General features: G+C 40.8%; 1 protein-coding gene across 3 annotated transcripts in view; it reads left to right on the forward strand.

The window, feature by feature from the left end:
• Window positions 1–21,864, forward strand: part of taok2a (TAO kinase 2a) — a 67,985-nt gene that overhangs the window by 20,338 nt on the left and 25,783 nt on the right. For all 3 annotated transcript variants that reach the window (XR_014731698.1, XM_084677048.1, XM_084677046.1), the window contains exons 5-13: window positions 9,276–9,321; window positions 9,409–9,505; window positions 10,805–10,918; window positions 11,278–11,369; window positions 11,862–11,955; window positions 17,976–18,057; window positions 18,333–18,500; window positions 19,740–19,946; window positions 20,230–20,352. Coding sequence is in view for 2 of the 3 variants with exons in the window: in XM_084677048.1 (XP_084533174.1) it covers window positions 9,276–9,321; window positions 9,409–9,505; window positions 10,805–10,918; window positions 11,278–11,369; window positions 11,862–11,955; window positions 17,976–18,057; window positions 18,333–18,500; window positions 19,740–19,946; window positions 20,230–20,352 (1,023 nt within the window). In the remaining variant the exon portion in view is untranslated. The remainder of the gene's footprint in view (window positions 1–9,275; window positions 9,322–9,408; window positions 9,506–10,804; window positions 10,919–11,277; window positions 11,370–11,861; window positions 11,956–17,975; window positions 18,058–18,332; window positions 18,501–19,739; window positions 19,947–20,229; window positions 20,353–21,864) is intronic.

Below are 21,864 nucleotides of genomic sequence, written 5' to 3' on the forward strand. Positions count from 1 at the left end.
GCAAGTAGGGTGAAGTGCCTTGCCTAAGGACACAACATTATCGAACCAGCAACCTTCTGATTAATATCCCGATTCCCAAACCGCTCAGCCGTCTGACCCCCCAGTACAATACATATCACAACATAGCGTATTGTCTGAAAATTCAATGAATAAATAGTTTCTATAAAATTACAGCACAGAGGGGCTAATTTTTTAGAACAATTTGACTTGCTAATTAATGCACAGTATGTGCCTGCTTTGAGCTGATACAGTGACCGGTCCAAGTTCAAGTCTTTTATTTGTCAGGTACACAGAACAACACAAGGTCAGACTGGGCACTGAAATTCTTAAGACAAGACAACGCAAGCACCTGGCATAACATAACATATAAGTACACAGAACATAATTTACATCTATGCTGAGCTTAAATAAGTGAAACTTCCTAAATATACAGACAGCAATAAATAATCCACTATACTAACCCTAATACTAAAACTCCCTAAATATACAGATAATAAATAATACACTATACTAACCCTAAATGCACATAATACCTATTACAACCCTATAACCTATTCTAACCTTGGTGGAGTACAGTACAATAGTGCAAAATTGCAGATCAGTGACTATGTCAATGACCATACAGGAGCCTGATGGCGAAGTAGAGTGAGGTACAGTCGTGCAATGTTACTGATAGTGCAACCAGTAGCTGAAAGTGACAGTGTATAAGTGACTAGTGTGCAGTAAATCAATGTCCATATCAGTGTCCATTCAGAAGTCCACCATTCTATCCAACGTTACATAACCTTAACTAAAACATTAACTTATTCTTTACATTCTTAACTTTAATGCAGATTTTAGATGGGTTAATTTTAGCTGTCAATTACTCCCTTCTTTTCACTGCGCTTCATTGTCATGTGACATGGGGCTAACTAGTGCTCAAAATGTAAAGGCCTGAAGAATGAATATAACAGATTTATTTTGTAAGCTGTTGACGAAGAAAGTGTTTTGTCTGTCTCTTCATAAACGGAGTGACTAAGTTCAGTTGAGTTCTGGATTTTAATAAGTATTTATCAATCTGCAGATTGGGAGAGAACCAGACCTCTGACAATAAATGACAACACAACACCAGGCTTAGGTCTCAATCAAGTCTCTCTCCGCTCTGAAGGACAGAGGACCATCTTTTATAGGGCACAAGAATGTAAACATAGATAGTGACAGTCAGGCAGAAATGACGTTACAACAGTCTCAGAGAAGGAGATTCACAGCTCCCAACACATAGTTGGAGCTCTCCTTGTAGTCATGACAAGGACCATTTAGCCAGTACTTTCTCCTGATCTCAAACATCTATTAACCCTGACACATAGACACAATCTACTCTTATTAATAGCAAGCTTACATGAGAACATACTAACTAGTATCCAATGACTAGTTCTCTTGATTAGTGAATAATGTAACCACACAGGAAATCTAAATTTCTTCCACACTGTCTACATATAATTTTAACTCACGTGGCAAACGTTCCCACCTGCGGAAAAAAAGCTTACACCAGGGTTTTTACTGGCTCAAAATTAGGCCTAGGTGTTAACTGTGCTGTGGAGCCGAAACAACATTCTGTTTTTTTTGGTGCGCTCGCAAATCCAGCGGTTATTATATAATCGCATTCCATGGCACCGCTGTCCAAATATTTTGAAGGGGCACAACGATATAACCAATAGAGCATAACATGAAACGAAAGATGCTTTTCTTTCGTCACACAATATTAATATATATATATATATATATATATCATATCGCCCAGCCCTAGACTGATCAATCAAATGTTAGACCTGCACACTGCCATTGATGGCTGAGGTTGATAGATTCAATTATTTCGCAGTGCACAGAATGAAATTATTAAATGTGACAAATAATTATAAATAGCCAAGTTTCATGTCTCCTACTGGAGCACCTAACACCACAAATGGGTTAAAGTTGGAGGTGCGTTTACCCACGTAACCTTTGAACCGTATGCTCGATTTTCAAAAATGAGGTATTGTTGGATTCCCTGCATCAAGCTGAGTTAAACACGTCCAAATATAGACTTTCCGCCATTTTGAATTTTAAGGAAGCACGTTGTTTCCCTTTTCCTCTTTCAATTTTTGTTTGATCTTTCCCAAAATTGGCACAGATCTTTTTTTATTTTAAAAAACAGTACAGCCAATCGAAATTGGCAGCTGATTTTCCAAACAGGATAATGGGTCATATCTCAGCAACTCTGAGAAATCAACACCAAACTTGGTAATCCTTTTCTGAGGATGTCCAAAATATATAGTTTCATGTGATCACTGGAGGAGGGGGAGGGGCACACAAAGCAAAAATGCATTCCAGCTAATAACTGTTGATGTGTTTGTCCTGATAAAGTAATTCCTTTGTCACGTGATATCTTGTTAAAGTTTTATGACACCTGAATTGATGCGGCCTCCAAACTGGATTTTATTGAAAGGCCTAAAAACGTTTCATAGGCCACAAATGTTGTCCAACATTGACCAGATTTGGTACAGATGATCTTCAGATCAAGCCTTACAAAAGTTATCAAACTGATTTTCGAAACAGTTTTTCCGGTAGAGCCAGTTAGCCAACAAACGGCAAGTTGGGGCATATCTCATCAAGTTTTTGATGCATTCATACCAAGCTTTATTTGAGTCATTTTAGCCTCCTCCTTGCAGCTTGTAGCTATATTTATTAATATTATTATACAGTTTCTCACAGGATTTTATGAGACTAATGTAGGGTGAAGGTTTCTTCCAAAGTTTCTTCCTCTTCCTTTTTCTGGGAGTTTTTCCCTGTCTTCCTTGAGGGTTGAGGTTGGCTGGGGGGGCAGTTCTATGGGCGTATGTGAAGCCCTCTGTCACATTGTTTGTACAAAGGGCAATAGAAATCGATTTGATTTGTGAACCTCTGCCCTTGTAGGGGGGTCCGGGGGCGCTCTTTTGGTGATTTGGTGCGTTTTAAAGTTAAATCCAACAATCTGGTGCACTTTGAGAGCAAAATTGAGAGGCTATCTATGAAGACTTTTGAGCACACTATTACTCTTCTTTTAAGTTAAGGAGATTGTTTGACATGTAAATTAAATGGGTTAAAGATGTATTATGGCTGTTTATTACTCAACTGGTGGCACTGCTGGATTTTGTTTTCTTTAAAATAGCCTACGTAGTATGCTCATGATCTGAAAATCAAGGAGGGAAACATTAAGCGTGCTATGTAGCGTTTGCTACTTCAACTTCATTTATAGCCTATGGTTATATGAAGAGCCAACTTACTCCTCAGATGCTGAACATTTACGTTGTCAGATCAGCCTGTAATTACGATGTTAACATTTATAATTGGCGAACACTAGTTAGCTAGATATAAGAGACTGACAACTAACTTTTGTTAGCAGTCATAAGATGTTTCTTTTTTAAAATTATTTTATTTTTATTTTGGTCATTGGGTATTGACGAGTACAATCAAAACATTACACATGTACAATACCTTAATACTTCAAGTTTTTGAAAACCCACATGTTCTTTCGTTATTCAGGACACCTTTCTAGGCAAAACGTTTAATTTTGAACTTGAAAATGTCTGTCAATTCTTGCCGACCAAAGGTTTACTTTCTTAATAAAATACAAATATTTATATAAACACATGACAAACTCAATCTGAAGGTTGTTAACAATTTGTGGTTGGGAATACAGTGTCGTATAAAACTTTTCAAAACTCTGTTGAATTTTCTCTAGCCTACCCTCAATTGCTCCTGATTCAGGGTTCCTTATCTTGTAAATGGCATTATCAGCTTGTTGCTTTCTTAATTTATATGATAAGAGCTCCAGCGATTTCCCACCTACTTCATAATATCTTTGTTTTGAAAATAGCAGATGTTTTTGTATTTCTTATATACTACGGCTGGGCGGTATGACAGTATATACAGTGCGACGGTAGAAATGTGTCTACCGGGAGAGATTTGGCTATACCGTTTCAACCGCGGTATACTATTATATTCAGGGGTGCACATAAGTGGTACGCAGGTACGCATGCGCGACAAAAACCAGGAATGCGTAATGCCACTTGTAATACGGCGCGCCTCTGCGTACTTGACTGATATCATCTAACCTTACACATGACATGTTGGTTGTCAACTATGGTCAGAGATGTCCAAAAATCAACAGACATTCAGCAGTTTCCTTGGCGTTTCGCCATATTCAAAGAAACGCCAACTGGAGCCAGAGCCGGAAAAAATCCAAGATGTGCAGCTCCAAGATGTGCAGTGGCTTGAAGCTAACGATCATGAGCGCACTGAAATGTGGTGCAAGATTTGCGGCTCAAATCCACATCTAGCAAACATAACAGGTCATTTTTAACATCCTTTATTTTACAAAAATGAAAATAGCAAGCAGCACACGAATGTGTCGCAAGCCATCGCTAATAAACAAGCTAGCCGAGAAATGTCTAGTCGCCCACTTGCCAGATGGCGAGACTATTTTTCTCCTCGCCTTCCTTAAAGCTAAACACGCACGTCCCATGTCTTCCTATTCTGAATATATTACTTTACTGAAGCAGATAGGAGTAAATGTCGGAGGTGCGTATGTATATCATCCACGTGAAGGGGGCACACGGATCAGAGCATCGCTCACACAATCAGCGGGGAGTTACGTGCCAAGTTGCAGTCTGCTGAATTTTGGGGGCTGCGTACCAGACACCATCTCCTGGTACTCACTTGCGTAACCCACTGAAAAAGTTATGTGCACCCCAGATTATACTATATTTTTGCATTACACGTGTCAATTAAATGTCTGGTTGTTGTATTGTATATAAGCCATCATATAAATCGCATTCTTGCGATATTTAGAATTGTAGTTGAACTTTTATTTGATTTGCTATTTTCGTTTGACCTTGAAGCACATTTGCGTTGGTCTGACGGAATTTTCGATGTGAAGTGTATTTTGTCCAAGCGGACCACGTTCATGCCGATGCTAATTAATTATATATTTGAGGATCCATTCTGCAGGTAACCAATTCGATTTGTTGTTCAAGTTATGTCTCGTGCTGTAAAATTATTGTTGTAAAATTACACTGGTGGCGTTGCTAGCATTCTTGATCTAGGATGACTAGTGAAGGCTAACTACTTACTAACTGAGAGTTAGGTCACGTTTTTGTTTATAAATAATCGAGTGCGATGATGAAGTACGGTATGGTTATTTTTCTTAATTGAATTTACAGAACAATTACTATACCGTGATATATACCGGAACCGTGATATAAAATTACTCATACCTGATAGAAGATTTTGGCCATAACGCCCACCCCTATTGTGTACCTATGTAATTTATCTAATTTCTTATTTCTTTAATTTCTTGTTTTATCCTGGTATCTAAAGTGTCAGTGTGATCTCTTTGTAGATGCTTTAACCTAATTTCCAGGTCATGCAACCTTTGCCTTCTATGTTTCTTTATAGCAGAAGTAGTGACGATGATTTTGCCCCTCACCGCTTTAAGCGCATCCCACAGCATAGACGGTGCCACCTCACTGTTATCATTTAGTTCCAGATTTGTTCTAATTTCAGTTTTTGAACCCTCCGTAATCTCAGTATTATTCAGAATATTTGAATTCAGCCTCCACAGTGAAGACTTTGGGTTCCTATTAAGGCATACAGATATGCAAATAGGACTATGATCTGAAAGAGCCATCAGTCCTATGTCACATTGCCCTATCCTATGCGTATACCGCATGGGGGAGAAGTAATGGGTGTAATCCCGATTCCTTCATTAATGCATTTATCTCCCTGTTTATCGGTTTAAACTCAGGATTTCCACTAGAGGCATCCAGTTTTGGATTTAAACGTACATTAAAGTCCCCCCCACAAATTAGAATTCCCTCTGTTTTTGTTGCCATTAAATCAAATATTTGCCTATAAAATGTCCAGTCACTACCTGGGGGAGCATAGAATTTCAGACGGCTCACTAGAGTTCCCTCTGTATTTCCTATTGTCATTAGAAATCTGCCTTCTTTGTCCTTAAACTCTATGTGCTCATAATTCACTGCACTTGATATCAATATAGCCACCCCCCTCCTACGCCCCAATTTATAGGAAGATGAATATACGTATTTGAAGCCCATTTTATTCCGTTTGGAATGTTCTATATCATTAAGATGAGATTCTTGCAGGTATGCTATTTGTACTTTATCTTTTTTTAGTTTTGATAGGATCTTCCCCCTCTTAATTGGGGTGAGTATCCCATTAACGTTAAAAGAGACTATTCTTATATCTTGCATTAGGTTATATCACATGATATTTCCAACATATATGTGAAAAGTTTCCCCTTTGCTGCTAAAAACGGCAGCGAACAGAGGTCGCTGGAGGTTTTCCTGGAGCAACTTTTACACAAACGTAATCATCGACAATGAGTCTGTTTCAGCCCCTTCTGGGATTCCATATAGTTGGATATTTTCTCGTCTGGAGCGGCCCTCTTGATCAGTTATTTTAGCTTCTAACTGGGTCTGTAGCTTAAGCATTTCTGATGGGATATCCTCGGTGTTCTGAATCCTTTCCTCAGCATTCACAATTTGCCCTTTTGCCTCCTCCAATCTAGTATTAACTTTCGTTATTTCGTCTTTGATGCCCTGAAGTTGAGTCTTATTATCCCGTCAAATCTATCAACTCTAAGAATCAGGGCCAGGTCGACTGTGTTTTCCTGAGGCGTTAAATCGCCATTGTGGCCGCCATTGTTAGCAGGGCAACAACTACGACCCTGTTCTCTTTCGTGGTGTCTCAACCTGAAGTCCAGTCGTGAGATGTTTCAGCGAAAAATGTATTGGACGCAGGCAGCCAGGAATGTTCCAGTGCTCCCGTGTGAGTGACTGAAAATGTGCACACTTACGGTGCGTTCACACTGCAGCGGGACGGGCAGAGCGGGGAGTCGGCTTCCATTCATTTTCAATTAAACCAGGCGTTGACGCCCGCGTAGGGCATTGTGGGAAGGCAAGCAGGGCGTCGAAAGTTGGATTTTCTCAACTATGTAAATGAGGAGCGTGAAAATGCTAGCGTTGGCCAATCGGGTTGGTTTCTTGTAACGTAGCAACTGTTGATCATGGTAAACATTTCTAGGTTTGACAATTTCAAGATGGAAGAGCAACTCATCGGATGTGTGTCTACGCACTCAGTCTTGTTTTATACGCCTCTGTACGATTAAAGAGACGTTAACAAAAAATGTATACCTGGTGCAGGGTTGCTGAGGTTGTCGGTGTCCCAAGTGTGTTAAATTCAGTCTCGTCACTTTAGCAAGCTACAGTACGTAACCTAGCTCTAACTTTCTTCTGTGCTTGCTGCATACTGTACTAGTTTAGCTACAGTAGTCTAGTTTACCCGGCACATGATTGACATTCAAAGTTGAAATGCTGGTTGGCAGTCACTCGCAAGCCATACAGTAAATGTGTAGTGGCCATAAGCTAGCGAATGTTACTGGAACATTTTTTGAAGTGATGTACAGTACTGTAGCCTATAGCCTAGTTGACAAGATCACGCAACATCAAGTCAGCGGATCTGATTCCTTGCGTCATGCCGTGTAAAAGCTGTATTTTGATCAAGACAGGAGCACCTATATATCAATAATGATCGCTATTGTAAATACATGAACCCAAGTCTGCACACTTGTCCATGACACCGTTTTACACAAACTACAACAGTGACCTTAGAGAACTACAACTCTGTATTAACTTTTTTAACACGCCCCCGAGCGTGGTGCACTGTGGGAAGGCCAGCGGAGCAGAGCGGTAAAAAACGCTGCAGTGTGAACGCACCGTTACAGCGGCGGACAGAGGGGTTGTGAGAGATGCTTTGCTAAAGCGATGGTGCAAAATAGGGCTGCAACTAACGATTATTTTAATAATCGATAAATCTGTCGATACTTTTTTTGATTAATCGATGAATCAGATTTTTTTTTAAGTATTAATTTCCAACCCTTTATTCAAAAACAAAACTGACAGTGCAAATTCACAGTGCAAAAAATATTCAGAATTTGCACAAACAGGCACACAATTTTGAAAAGGTTATTCATATTAGCGTGGATTTAATGCTATTTTCCAAGATTAGCAATTTATTTGAGTTTTGTTTAAAACTTTATTGAACATTGAGAGGTTGTGGAAGTAGGCCAGACTTTATTGAATAATCTGGTGTATATTTAAGATTTTTTGACACCATTTTGAAAAAAGTTAATATTTGTGAGGATTAAGCTATTTTCAAGGAGTGATTTTCTATCATTTTATTTGAAACTTAATTGAAAAAGTAAAGGCTGTGGGAGTATACCAGACATTAAGAGACTGGTGTCTTTTTGAGGTTTTATATTCCAAAAAATATTAAGTCTACATTTTTCAAAATGGTATGGGTAGTTTTCACCCGGTCCCTAACGCGATGCTGCAAAGTAGCGTCTTCCAATTGTGCGACAAATGTTGAATATGAAACTAACAAATGTCAAAATGACAGCAGCGGTGTCTGCCTATCACAGAGTTGAGGAATTTCCCAAGACTCGATTTTGTTCAAAAAAGGAGTTAATAGCAAGAGGGAGGTCTACGCCAGACTTTGACTTCTGCAGCCTAAGGGACAACATGTTTTCGATAGTTTCAAAAAGACTGGTATTAAGTTAAGATTTGCTATGTGGCTGTGCTAACATTCAGCGGCTGTAGGCTGCTTGTACTGTTTGCTGCGTTTACTATTTTGACATAATAGCCTAACAATAAATGAGGCAATCTAGCTTTCATAACTCAGTGCCTTGCCTCTTATTGACATCACCGTACGTCACTGCCGCCATGTGTTTCAGAACAACGTTACTCAACAACGTCTCTCCGATGGCCTTTCCTCTACCTCCGCTCCGCGCTCAACTAAACTTTTTTTCTAATACTCAAACATCTCTGCGACTTATTGAGTGGCGTAATAATCGCGCGACACAACTAATCGATAGTGAAATTTGTTGCCAATGCTTTTAATAATCAATTTTAATCGATTTGTTGTTGCAGCCTTAGTACAAAACACGTTTAGAGATATTTTATGTTATGAGAAGTGTACTTTATAAAACTATGGCTGGACAAATTAGACTATGAAGGGCTGCCACAGTCTAGCCAATGAATGGGAAACTGATTATAATCATAATCTAGTTACCAGTTGAGACTCATTTTTATAATCTAAATGGTTTTACAATGATTTATCTGTGGCAAATTTAGAAAAGAAAGTTTGTGGTCCTCTAGTTGATTATAAACCACCACACCTATTTGTTTCTTTCTCAGCTGGTGATGGAGTACTGCCTAGGCTCAGCCTCCGATCTCCTAGAAGGTCTGGATAAGATTTAAAAACTATGATGAAATGTTTTCTCCCCTTCCCCTTATATCTTATTTGTAAAACAAATTATTTCCTTTGAAGTTCACAAGAAGCCACTCCAGGAAGTAGAAATAGCTGCTATTACCCATGGTGCATTGTTGGGTTTGGCATATCTTCATTCCCACAATATGATCCACAGGTAAGCAACAACATATTGAGTAGACGCGTGTTTTGTTCTCACACACACTTGACTTGAAGAGCAATTCTATTAAAAAATCTCAATCAAATGGCAATATTTGTAGATTCATACTGAACTCCTCAAAAAAAGTTTGGACCATTATTTTGGTTGATTATTCCTCCCCTTTAATAACACCAATTGGAATTGTATTTTATATCGTTGGAAAGCCTGATTATTCAGCTTTACAATGAGGTACAACTTGTAAGGATTGTGCATTCGTGGAATGAGCAACACAGCTAACTGTGTGGGTAGCGGCCCACACAAAAAAATCTTCTGTTGGTATTCAGTCTCCTTTTGAGTTGCTTGGTGGATTGGATGATTGCACTCTCCTACAGTAATAAGGAAAAAACAACACATTGACCATTTTTACACTAATTCATTTTACACTGTCAGTGACCTCAGTAGCGTGTGGAAGATCCATACGCAGCCACAACAGCTTGGCATCTTCTCCTAATGCAGGTCACCAGCCTGGTCACACACTGCTGTGGGATGGCATCCCATTCCTCAACTAGGATTTGTCACAAGTCAGCCAACATGTTTGCGTTGGTCACTCTGGCACGTACAGCACGCCCAAGCTGATCCCATGAGGTGGAGGCGCCAAGCAGTTGTCTTCGTATGGATCTTCCACATGCTATTGAGGTCCCTGACCATGTAAAATGAATAAAGTGTAAAAATGGTCAATATGTGTTGTTTTTTTCCTTATTACTGTGGGAGAGTGCAATCATCCAATCCACGAAGCAACTCAAAACGAGAGTGAATACCAACAGAAGAATATTGCAGGGGATTTTGGGGGGGGGGAGGCTGCTAATCACACGGTTAGCTGTGTTGCTCATTCCACAAATGCACAATCCTTACAAATTGTACCTCATTGTAAAGGTGACTAATCAGGCTTTCCAACCATATAAAATACAATACCAATTGGTATTATTGAAGGGGAGGAATAATCGACCCAAATAACGTTTCCAAACTTTCTTTTAGGAGTTTATGTACATTGAGGACTTTCTTACCACTACTGCTGTGTGTACACTGTAAAGAGTTACCTAGTTTTGTGCCATGATGTAGTCACCATTTTAATAAAACATGTGGCCAGGTTTGTTTTGTATGTATCTCTGAAAAGTCTCTTATGTAATAAAAAAAAAAGTTAATGTTTGTATTAGTTAACTGCTTTTGTTTGGCTGTCTTTAAACAACCCTTTTTTTGCCTTGCCTTGGTATTTTCTTCTGTTGAATTTTGAAATGGGTATACCTTTCTCTCTGTCAGGGATGTAAAAGCAGGGAACATCCTCTTGACAGAACCTGGTCAGGTGAAGCTGGGTGACTTTGGCTCTGCATCCATTGTTGCACCTGCCAACTCGTTTGTGGGGACCCCTTACTGGTAGGACACAAGTATTTAATTGAAAAACCCTGGCAAATAACCTTGACTTTTTAGGTGTTAATGTCTAAATATCCTATGTATCTTTATTCTGCTTGTATCCTTACCTGTTGACTATTCGATGGCTGGGTAATCATTATTTGACAGCATACAGTATAACCTTCCCCTGAATTGACGAGGATAAGTAGGTCAAAATAAAATTCTGTAATTAAAACTAGCTGGGACCATATACTCACATTTTGATACTTGGGTGAGAATAGTTTCATATTGTCATCCACAAGCTTAATATCCTAACATAGCAGAACATATTTACTTTTATGGTGTTTAATTTTGATCAGATACATCCCAATACCCTTTGACAGGATGGCCCCTGAAGTTATCCTGGCCATGGATGAAGGCCAGTATGACGGCAAGGTGGACGTCTGGTCTCTGGGCATTACATGCATAGAGCTGGGTAAGCCATTTCCAGCCATCTCAAAATCAGATGACCCTCTTCTGCCCAGACCAGAAAAAATGAAGAATGTGTTTTGCCTCCAAGGGGTGATGGGGCTCCTAAAAGCGTTGGGCGACAGCCTACTGCCTTGCTCCACTACTGCTTACACTGGAAACTGTTGGTTTGATCAATATAAGCACTTAACATTCTGTTGTAAATGTATGAGGATTGCTGACATGGTTTGTGAGTTTGTTGCGTGAGCAACTATACCAATTAATTAACATGTTTTTTTATGCCTTTTGGCTTTATGTACATTGACAAGAGCAAGTTGAACAGAATGGAGCAATAGTTTAACATTGTTAATTATCTAGTATTACTTCTACTTTAATACCCATCTTAATACCCTTTTACTTCCTCACTTTTTCCCATTTTTCAATCCTTTCTTTATATTCTATTCCAAAATATATTTTTATTTTCTGTATTATCCACATCTTTCAACTTCTGTCTTTCTAGCTGAAAGAAAGCCTCCTCTTTTCAACATGAATGCTATGAGTGCCTTATATCACATCGCCCAGAACGAGAGTCCCATCCTACAGTCCAATCACTGGTGAGAATAATTTCAGTGTTTCCTGATTTCCACCCAAGAAGTCTCAACCATTTACATTTATTCATTTAGCAGACGCTTTTATCCATAGCGACTTCCAAGAGAGAGTTTTACAAATTGCCATAGGTCACTGATAATAACAACAAGATAGCCAAAACAAGAAGCACACATTGTGAACAACCAAAAAATAAGGAAAGAACCATAAGAGCATGTAGTTAAGCAAGTTACAATTAAACAGCATGAATCACTAAGTGCAATTGTACCTGTAGAAAAGCAAGCAACAGTAAAAATAAAATAAAAATAGGATTAACTAAAATAGAATATTTCGCAGCAAATACAACAGTTGAAATCAGTTACCACTAACCAACAAGAGCAACAAGTCTCTAAGCAAGAGTCATTGTGATCCTTGAGGAAACTAGCATTGGGTTCAGAAAACCATTCCTAGGTCCCGTTTTACTCCTGGAACAAGTGCGTCTTGAGCCTTCTCTTGAAGGTGGAGAGACAGTCTGTGTCTCTGATGGAGGTGGGGAGTTGATTCCACCACTGAAGGGCCAGGCAGGAGAAGAGCTTGTGTTGGGACCGGGCGGTCTTGAGCGGTGGGAACACCAGGCGGTTGTCTGAAGAAGACCGTAGGTGGCGGGTGGGGGTGTAAGGCTGTAGGAGAGACTTGATGTAGTTGGGTACAGTCCCGTTCACTGCTCGGAAGGTCAGTACCAGGGTCTTGAATCTGATGCGGGCCCTGATGGGTAGCCAGTGGAGGGAGATGAGGAGCGGGGTGACGTGGGAGCGTCTGGGTAGATTGAAGACCATGCGGGCCACTGCGTTATGAATCCTCTGAAGAGGGCCGGTTGCGCATGCTGGGAGACTGGCGAGTTGCAGTAGTCCAACTTGGAGAGGACAAGTGCTTGGACAAGCAGCTGGGTGGAGTGCTCAGACAGGTATCTCCTGATCTTCCGGATGTTGTAGAGGGTGAATCTACATGACCGGGAGACCGCAGCAATGTGAGCCGTGAGGGAGAGCTCGTCATCCATGGTAACCCCAAGATTCCTGGCAGAGGATGAAGGGGTCACCGTTGCAGATCCCAGGGTGATTGAGAGGTCGTGGGAGATGGATGGTTTGGCCGGGATGATGAGAAGTTCTGTTTTGGCAAGATTCAGCTCGAGGTGGTGCTTGGTCATCCAGGCGGAGATGTCTGCGAGGCAGGCCTCAATCCTAGCTGAGATCCCCGGATCGGTCAGGGGGCAACGACAGGTACAGCTGCGTGTCGTCAGCGTAGCAGTGGAAGGAGAAGCCATGGGAGGTGATGATTGGTCCAAGTGAGGTGGTGTACAGAGAGAAGAGGAGGGGTCCAAGGACGGAGCCCTGTGGTACACCAGTGGAGAGCTGGCGAGAGTCTGACAGTTTGCCTCCCCAGGACACCTGGTAGGATCTTCCCGACAGGTCGGATGAGATCCACTGGAGTGCAGTGCCAGTGATGCCCATCTCAGAAAGTCTGTAGAGCAGGATCTGGTGGTTAACCGTATCAAACGCTGCAGAAAGGTCCAGTAATATGATGACGGATGACCTCGAAGCCTCTCTGGCAGACTGGAGGGCAGTGAAGATAAGCCTGGGTTGCAAACGCTGGGATGAAGTCTGCCTTGTTCACGGCAGTTCCAGAGCCCTACAGAAAGAGAAAAGACGATCTGGATAGGTAGTGAAGGTTAGAAGTTGACCGTATATACTTTGTGACATATCTACGGGTAGTGTAATGAACAGGAATGCTAAGGAAACACATAATAGCTATGAATAAGTTCTAGGTAGAATAGAATATAAATAGGGTGATGCTTATCAGAATAGGTGATCCGGCCCCGTCGGCCTTCCTCGGTAGACTCCTTTCTTTGTTTGACCGAGTCTTTGTGCGCCGAGGCTGCCAGACGAGGTTGCCTCTGCAGTGCTAACTGCGTAAATATGCTAATGCACAGATACAAAGCCCCCAATTACTGTCAAACTAAAGACGACCCTGAGTACTCTGCCACCGAAACTGACTCACTGGCAAGCTACTCTTTGACCAGTTTAAACTAGTTATCTAACTGCTGTACCTTCAGCTGTACCCCTGAGACTAAGTTTTAGCTGAAAGCAATATAAGCAACAGCCTTGATTACTCGCAGTCAATGCGGCGGTCTCGATGTTCACTTTAGCAGGACACTATACGCTCTCAGTCCAACCAATGCAGGGCTCCAGACTGCGACCAAATGGTCGCATTTTGCGACCAGTTTTTGAGACAGTGCGAGCATTTTTTACAAACACTCGCGCACATGCGACCTACAAATGTTGAATTCATTAGGTGTGCACAATGTCAGCACCGTTAGCAACAACGCACAGATACGACGTTCTAGTCAGAAAGTGTTATCAGTGTTCCTTCTGTTTTAGTACCGTAGCTAAAAGTCTAGGAAAGTTGAGGCTGTTTTTCACTAGGAACCTATAAACCTAGCTAAAAGTCTTGGAAAGTTTAGGCTATTTTTTGCTAGGTTCCTACGAACATCGTAATCTGCCAGACAAGTGGGTTCCCCTTCGTTGTTTTGGTGAGCAGTTTCACGAGCCTTTCTTAGCCGGCGTCATGGAGCCTAGCAGCTAAATACTTATTTAGCACTAGCGTTGCTACTGTATCCCTGCCTGTGTTTGAGCTGTTGCGCTGTTATACTCAGCAAGTATCGTGTTGTGGTGTTGGAGGACTGATTGAAAAGTGCATCATACATTTAAGTCATTAACTAAGACTTGCATGTACAAAAGGCTACGTAATGTCACCTTAAATAATGTATTTAAACTCAAGCTTATATGGTGTGTCGCTGTATATCAGCTGTAAAAATGACAGTAAAAAAACAGACCCATCTGCAACCGACGCAGGCACACCCCACAATTTCCCCAGAAATTGTCCCAGGGGCGATTCTAGGATCAGACCTTTAGGGGGGCTCAGCCCCCAACGAGAATGTGACATGAATACAGTGCCTTGCGAAAGTGCTAAACGTAAACCCCTTTGCTAATATAAATCCCTAATTTCACTGGATAACAATTTATACATTTATGTATTATTATGCAAAATATTGAATGAAAACGCTAAGGATGTCCCTTTCTTCATGAACTACCAGCATCAAATGATAATAAACAATATATTTTTTTAATATATTATTTTTAGGGGTGCTGAGATTAAATTTAGGGGTGCTTGAGCACTCCTAAGAAGGGTCTAAACCATTGCCACTAAATTGTACCCTCTCTAGTTACATTAATAAATGCATTGCAGGTCAATATAAGGTGTGCCCCATGTTCTGCTTGCGCTCCTAACATTTTCAGTTAGGGGCTACTGTGCTCCTAGTAAAAAAAGTTAGTCTGGAGCCCTGAACCAATGGAACATTAATACTGGAACACTGTTCAACCTCTTAACAATCCTGTCAAATTCGTTTCAAGCGCCTAAAGTTGGCACACCAAAAGTAATGTGAAAGCTGTTCTTGAAGACTTGAGTACATGCATGGTCTCTCTTGAAAGGTGACACTCTGAAGTTATTTCCCCTGTTGTCATAATCACTGTAAGTACTACTGGTTTTGACTAAAAGAAGCTTGAACACAATGAAATAGATTGTTTTTATTTTTGCCTGAATTTTGTTTTGCATACAGATGCCTGCAGATGACACTATAGGTGGGAGGTATTAGCTAGAAAACACAATGGGACCACAGCATGAAGTCTTGCCTAGTCTAGGGCCGAATCCCAATACTCCCCCTTACCCCTTCCCCTTCGTTTGGCGCGTTCCCGTGAGAGCTAGTGGTGTCCCAAAACTCTTTTTGTGCTAGGGCTAAGACGAAGGGATATACACCCCTTAAAACCAAGTATGATCGGGAGCTTACTTGAAACCTAGGGCTATGTGAATACTGTGCGACCGGCAACAATGGCAGCCAGATCATCCAGAGACCGATAAATGTAATATAAATTAAAACATAATTATGACAGTCTTGTTTGTTGTATACAGTCCTATACATATATATTTGCAACCATTTTCCTAATTGAAACGTTTTAAAAAAATCGCTAGTTTGGTACGCTAATGTTACAGTGCTGATTTGCACAACATTACTGCATTTCTCTGACTAGCATGTCTACAGTTAAGTAAACTCCATCAGGAGTGAATTTTGTTTGATGTCAGTGCATAACACTACTTGCTTTGGAGATATCGATACGTGCTAGATGACGTACCCGTAACCAAGTGGCGTTCCATTTCTTAGGGATATGTAGCCCTTTGCCCTCAGTTTTGAGGGGCAAGGGCAAGGGGTAAACTAGGGGTAAGGGGGAGTATTGGGATTCAACCTAAGTCCAAAGTAGATTATACCACAAAAAAATGAATATGTTACACATGGTTTTCTAAGGGTACATCCAGGCGTTTTCCATAAGTGCCCTTTGGAGACTCCTGGATCCTTGGTTGACCCATGGTCAATTACGTTTCATAATTGTTGGCTCTAACAAAAGACTGATATTAGAGAGCTGTCGAAGGCTATGGACAGGACATGGAAGCTCGTATTGGGTCAAGTGAGGTGTCAATCTAAAGGTCAGAGTGCAGGTGCCATTTTGAGACTATAGGAATGTTTACATCTGAACTGAAGTTAGAATGGAGTTTGTGAATGACTGGTTCGCAATTGGCAATCACTTAAGAATGATGCAACCAGAGTCCATGGGTATTTATTAGTGCTGTCAGTTTTTGCTAGGCCAAAAAGAACGTTAATCTTGCGATAAAATGTACGGCATAAAATTTTACTAAGCACTAAGCCAGATGATCCACTTTTCTATGTTGATAGGAGCGTTAAAATTAGACAAGAAAAAGAAAGGGTGTTGGTGGTCGGACTTCTATTGCAACTCGATCTTGAATTGGTTTATATTAATAGAATCACAAGAATCATAGCTTTCCAAGATATATGGTATATGTACATATATAAAATGAGTACATTTGTGTGTAGCATAGTTTTAGTACTGAACAATCCTAGGGGCTGTGGACTGATGAAGTTAATGAAACCTTTTTCTTGATTTCTCCCACTATGAAATGACTCAATATTCTTAACTCGCAACCTCTCCCATTATGAATGAATTAGTGGTAGGCATTGATTAATTTTTAAAATCTAGATTAATCTCACTGCAATCTTGGTGTCAAAAAATTGCTCATTTGAATTCCGTTGAAGGCATTCAGAATGTGTGCTACCCAAATAATGACTAAAAGTAAGTCTTTGAGAACTGGTTTCTCAAGCCAGGTGGCTTATTAGACCAGGGGTTCATCTCCTGTTTCCAAAATGCATCACAAACTACTTGAGAAAGCTGTTCTACTATGATAATTGGTGATGAAAATACATTTTGTTCAATAAGATGTACTTTTGTTTATTAACTGTTTATTAGATTAGTTAGCTTGGCTGATAGAGCTGTGCTGACGGGCTTGCCTCGGTTGCACTCAAACATTGTAGTCTGACAACGACTCTTCCCCTGCGCTACATCAGTGCTTTGCCCGGCATCTTCCGCATTAGCTAAGGGATGCTTTGCGTTTAGGTGGTATTTGAGACTGGAAGAACTTCTACAGTAAACTAATTCAGCATAGCATAAGGTGCAAACAACCTTAGTCTTGTCGAGGTTTCCATTGGGCAGCTTCTTAAAAATACATTTTCCCTGAAGCAAACCAAGCAACTTCATTGCTCCATCCATATAGCACGTCACGTTTGATGTGATAATTTCATACACAAGGCATACACAGAGGTTCGAAGACTCGTTCTCGCCCCCAACTGTGCAATTCGGCTGGGTATACATCCGTTCTAAAATATCAATGTAAAAGTCATCATAGCTTGCGTAGTGTATACCCAGCTCCCAACCCAACTTTGAGAATAGATTAACGGCGATATTTTTTTTATCGCCCGATAAGTCTCACGTTAACGCAGCACGTTAACGCCTATAACGGCCCACCACTAGAGTGAACCCTTATTCTGATCTATCCTACTATGAATGACTGTTCTCTCCGTTTGTTGCAGGTCAGACTTCTTCCGCAACTTTGTGGACTCCTGTCTACAGAAGATTCCCCAGGACAGACCTACTTCTGATGTGTTGCTGAATGTGAGACTATACACACTTTATCTCACCTACTTAGCTACTGTTTGCGGCCCTCCTCATGACAGAAATTTCACTTTGGGTTTAAAAGAATAATTAGCTAAATTATACTTTTCCACAAAAATCTATTAATTTGTCCAGACACTGGACCTCCATGCAGGCATGCACACAAAATCCACATGGTTTCAGCAGAGTAAAGGTCAGGGCAAACAAGGGGAATGACTATTGTTAAACTCTATTGCCTCCTCATCTTTCTCTCACTCCATCCCCCCTCATCCCAGCATCGGTTTCTATGCCATGAGCGGCCGCTCACAGTGGTGATGGACCTGATTGCGAGGACCAAGGACGCGGTGCGGGAACTTGACAACCTACAGTATAGAAAGATGAAGAAGATCCTCTTCCAGGAGACTCAGCAGAATGGGCCCACACCTGAGGGAGAGGAGGAGGAGGTAATGAATGACAACACAGATGTGAGGAGGGAAAGAGTTTCTGACTAAAGATCAGGGGCCTCATGTATAAATGTTGCGTACGCACAAAAAGCTTGCGTACGCTAGTTTTCACGCACACTGTGTGATGTATAAAAATTAACTTGACGTGAGTGTGCGGGATGTCACAGAAACTTTTTAGCAGAAGTGAGAATGTGTGGACAGTCCGCAAAGTCTTGTCTGATTCTAACATTCTGAATTCTAACTGAAAAGTACCAAAACTCACCAAACATTTATAAAGTTTCCACTACACTTACTCTCATACATCGATGACGTTGACTATTTAAAAAACATAAAAATAAGTTTGATCATTAATGTGAATGATCACATCAAAATGCTAAAACCCAAATGGGAAATGTTACTGTTTAATTCGCCACACCACTTAATAACTGCTGTTGAACTTGAGGGTGTCAAACGAACAACAAAATCACTCAGGAAATGCATGTCACGCTAACCCTATAGCTGCCATGCTGTTACGATGCACCACCACTCATTTCTTAATTTCGAGTTTTACATCGGACCATGTCTTCTTAATTTCTGTCATGGTCCGGTTTTCCTAGCCCACAGCATTTATGGCCCTATAATATCAATAATAATTGTATTTGTAATGCACTTTATATTTAGCTAAATCTCAAAGTGCTACAGGTTAAAAACAATAAAGGGCTTAAGTGACAGTTTTCCACTCGCCAACTTTCTTTTGTTGCTAATACAATGTTGACACATTCTCACCTCTACCTCTGTTCTTAGAACCTTGATCTCAGTCTGTGACATTTTTATTTTTCGGTTGTTTAGCCATTTTAATTTAGACAAAAATGACTTCAGGAGTGCATATGTAGGCTATCTGCATATATTCATTTATGGGAAGAGGCAAGGCAGGGTCAGTGGTTCGTTCACGTGCGGTCAATCTCACGTTGATTGTGATTTATAAAGGAAAGATGCGCAGGACCTGGCGTACGACCAGTTGTATACATGTGAATATTTCTCTGCGTAGGTACTTTTCAAGTTTTGGCCGTACGCCATTTTCTGGCATGAAAGCTGCGCAATCTTTTATGCATGAGGCCCCAGGAGATAGACTGTTACAAGTAAAGCCACGAGTTGTGAATGAAACAAGGAAGATCTGTAACTCACTGAGATCATTATGGAGTGTTCATGAGTTGTGGGTGAAGAGGTAAAAAATTATGAAAATAAATATGTGTATATTAGGAGGTGGAGCAGTACCTTTTGCGGACAGGCACTGTAAACAGCATGGAAAGCTCCCAGTCTGTCCCGTCCATGTCCATCAGCGCTAGCTCCCAGAGCAGCTCTGTCAACAGCCTGGCTGACGGCTCAGATGACAGCAACGAGATTGCCATGATGCAGGAGGGGGAGCACACAGTCACCTCCAACTCCTCTATCTTGCATCGCCCATCTGTAAGTGTGTCTGTGCTTGATTCATTTTTTTAGGGCAGTAATTCTATATGCATTTTCAATTGAACTCATACATTTGAGTGATGTTTCATTTAACCAAAATAAATCTCCAACGATTTGTCCGTTGTTATTAAGCTTACATGCTGATATGCTTGCTTTAAACAAATAAAATAAAAACACTTGATAACACATCATAAACCACAAAACTCTAAGATGGTACTACACCATCCTACCATTACTATACCTTCTGATGATTGGAATGATAATATGCTGTTTGTTTTGTCAGGACAATATCTATGATGACCCCTACCAGCCTGAGTTAGAACAGCAGCAGGCTCCATCTGCTGGCCGCCGCCGGGCCTGCTACCGAAATCGAGACCACTTTGCTACAATCCGCACCGCATCTCTGGTGAGCAAAACTCTAACCTCAAACCACCTCTATTCAAACATATACCTGGTCCTTAATTGTCTCAGAGCCCTGCGGTTTGGCTCTGAGCCTAAAGCAAAGGTTATTTCTATGAATTTAACCTCTTCTCAGCTCCTGCTTAAATGTTGTTATAGTCCAGTGTTTCCCCCAGATTAGAAATCAATTTGTGGGGGTCGGTCTGACCGGGGGGGGGTCAAAATAATTCCTTTGTTAATAATTTGTTACACAGAACTTTATTTTATTAAATATGAATCAAAAATGATTCACACCTTCACAAAATCCCCACACCCAACCCAAAATCCCCACATTTAACACCCTATACAAAATTCACACCCCTTTCAAGTCCTGTCTGCCAGAAACAAAACAATAGAAATGAGTTAGTGCTAAATAACTATTTAGCTGTTCGGCTCTGATGCCGCGCAAGTAGGGTTTGTGACACTGCTCACCAATAGAACAAAGGGGAACCCACTTGTCTAGCAGATTGAGACATGTTCGTAGGTACCTAGCGAAAATTTGCCTCAACTTTCCAAGACTTTTAGCTACAGTACTAATGCTGAAGGCTTGCTGTTCTCGCTGTCCGTCTTACTAGAATGGCGGATCTACGTTGTTACTAACGTGTACTGACGTTGTGACCGTGTGTGTGTATGTGAGAGAGAAGCGTGAGTGACAGAGAGACGGGGGAGAGCAGGTTTTCAATATTAAGTGATCCTTGTACTGTATTGTACTTGTACTGTGTTGTGTGGTGTCAGGTATGCTGTTCATGTAGTATTTTATGATGGATTGAATGTGTTTTAATACCTGTCTACAAGCAAATTTCCCCGAGTGGGATCAATAAAATGTACTTGACTTGAGGTGTGAAATGCAGCTGAACGAAAATGCTGCGTGTTTTAAATAGCATTTTAAAAAAAATCTAACGAAACGCAATATGTGGCGGCCGGTGTCGATTCTGTGGCGCACCGCCACAAATTAGTCTGTGTGGGAAACACTGTTGTCAATATAAAATATATACCCAAATATAACTGCAAGCAGCAATAGCGGATTCCTCCTGAGGGTAAATCTGTACCGAGTTTCAAGTCAATTGGAGCTATTGTTCATGAGAAGATATCTGTTTTCCCAAATTTTCACTGTACATGACGGTCTGTATAGTTCACCGATGGCTATTTGTTTCTCATGAGAAATAAGAAATGTATACCCATTTTCTGACTCATCGACATATGGGGCAGAGAGAAAATCATGTAGACTTTGGGCTTGGCATAGTGCCACCTATTGGCCATTTGTGGTGTGTAAGTTACTCAGGGCCTGTTGTATCAATGTGCCAAATTTGAAAACTTTTTATGGTTGGGATCTTGAGTTACTGGGCAGTTTAGAAGATAAGGAGAATAAGAATAAGAACAAATATAGCTGCAAGCAGCAATGCGGGTTCCTCCTCAAAATGGCAAAATATTATACAAATTGACATTATAGAAGGTCAAGAGTTGGACAACAAGAGAGCAT

This window comes from Hypomesus nipponensis, chromosome 17 (assembly GCF_054491055.1).
Source record: "Hypomesus nipponensis isolate SF chromosome 17, ASM5449105v1, whole genome shotgun sequence".
In the NCBI taxonomy this organism is placed as follows: Eukaryota; Metazoa; Chordata; class Actinopteri; order Osmeriformes; family Osmeridae; genus Hypomesus; species Hypomesus nipponensis.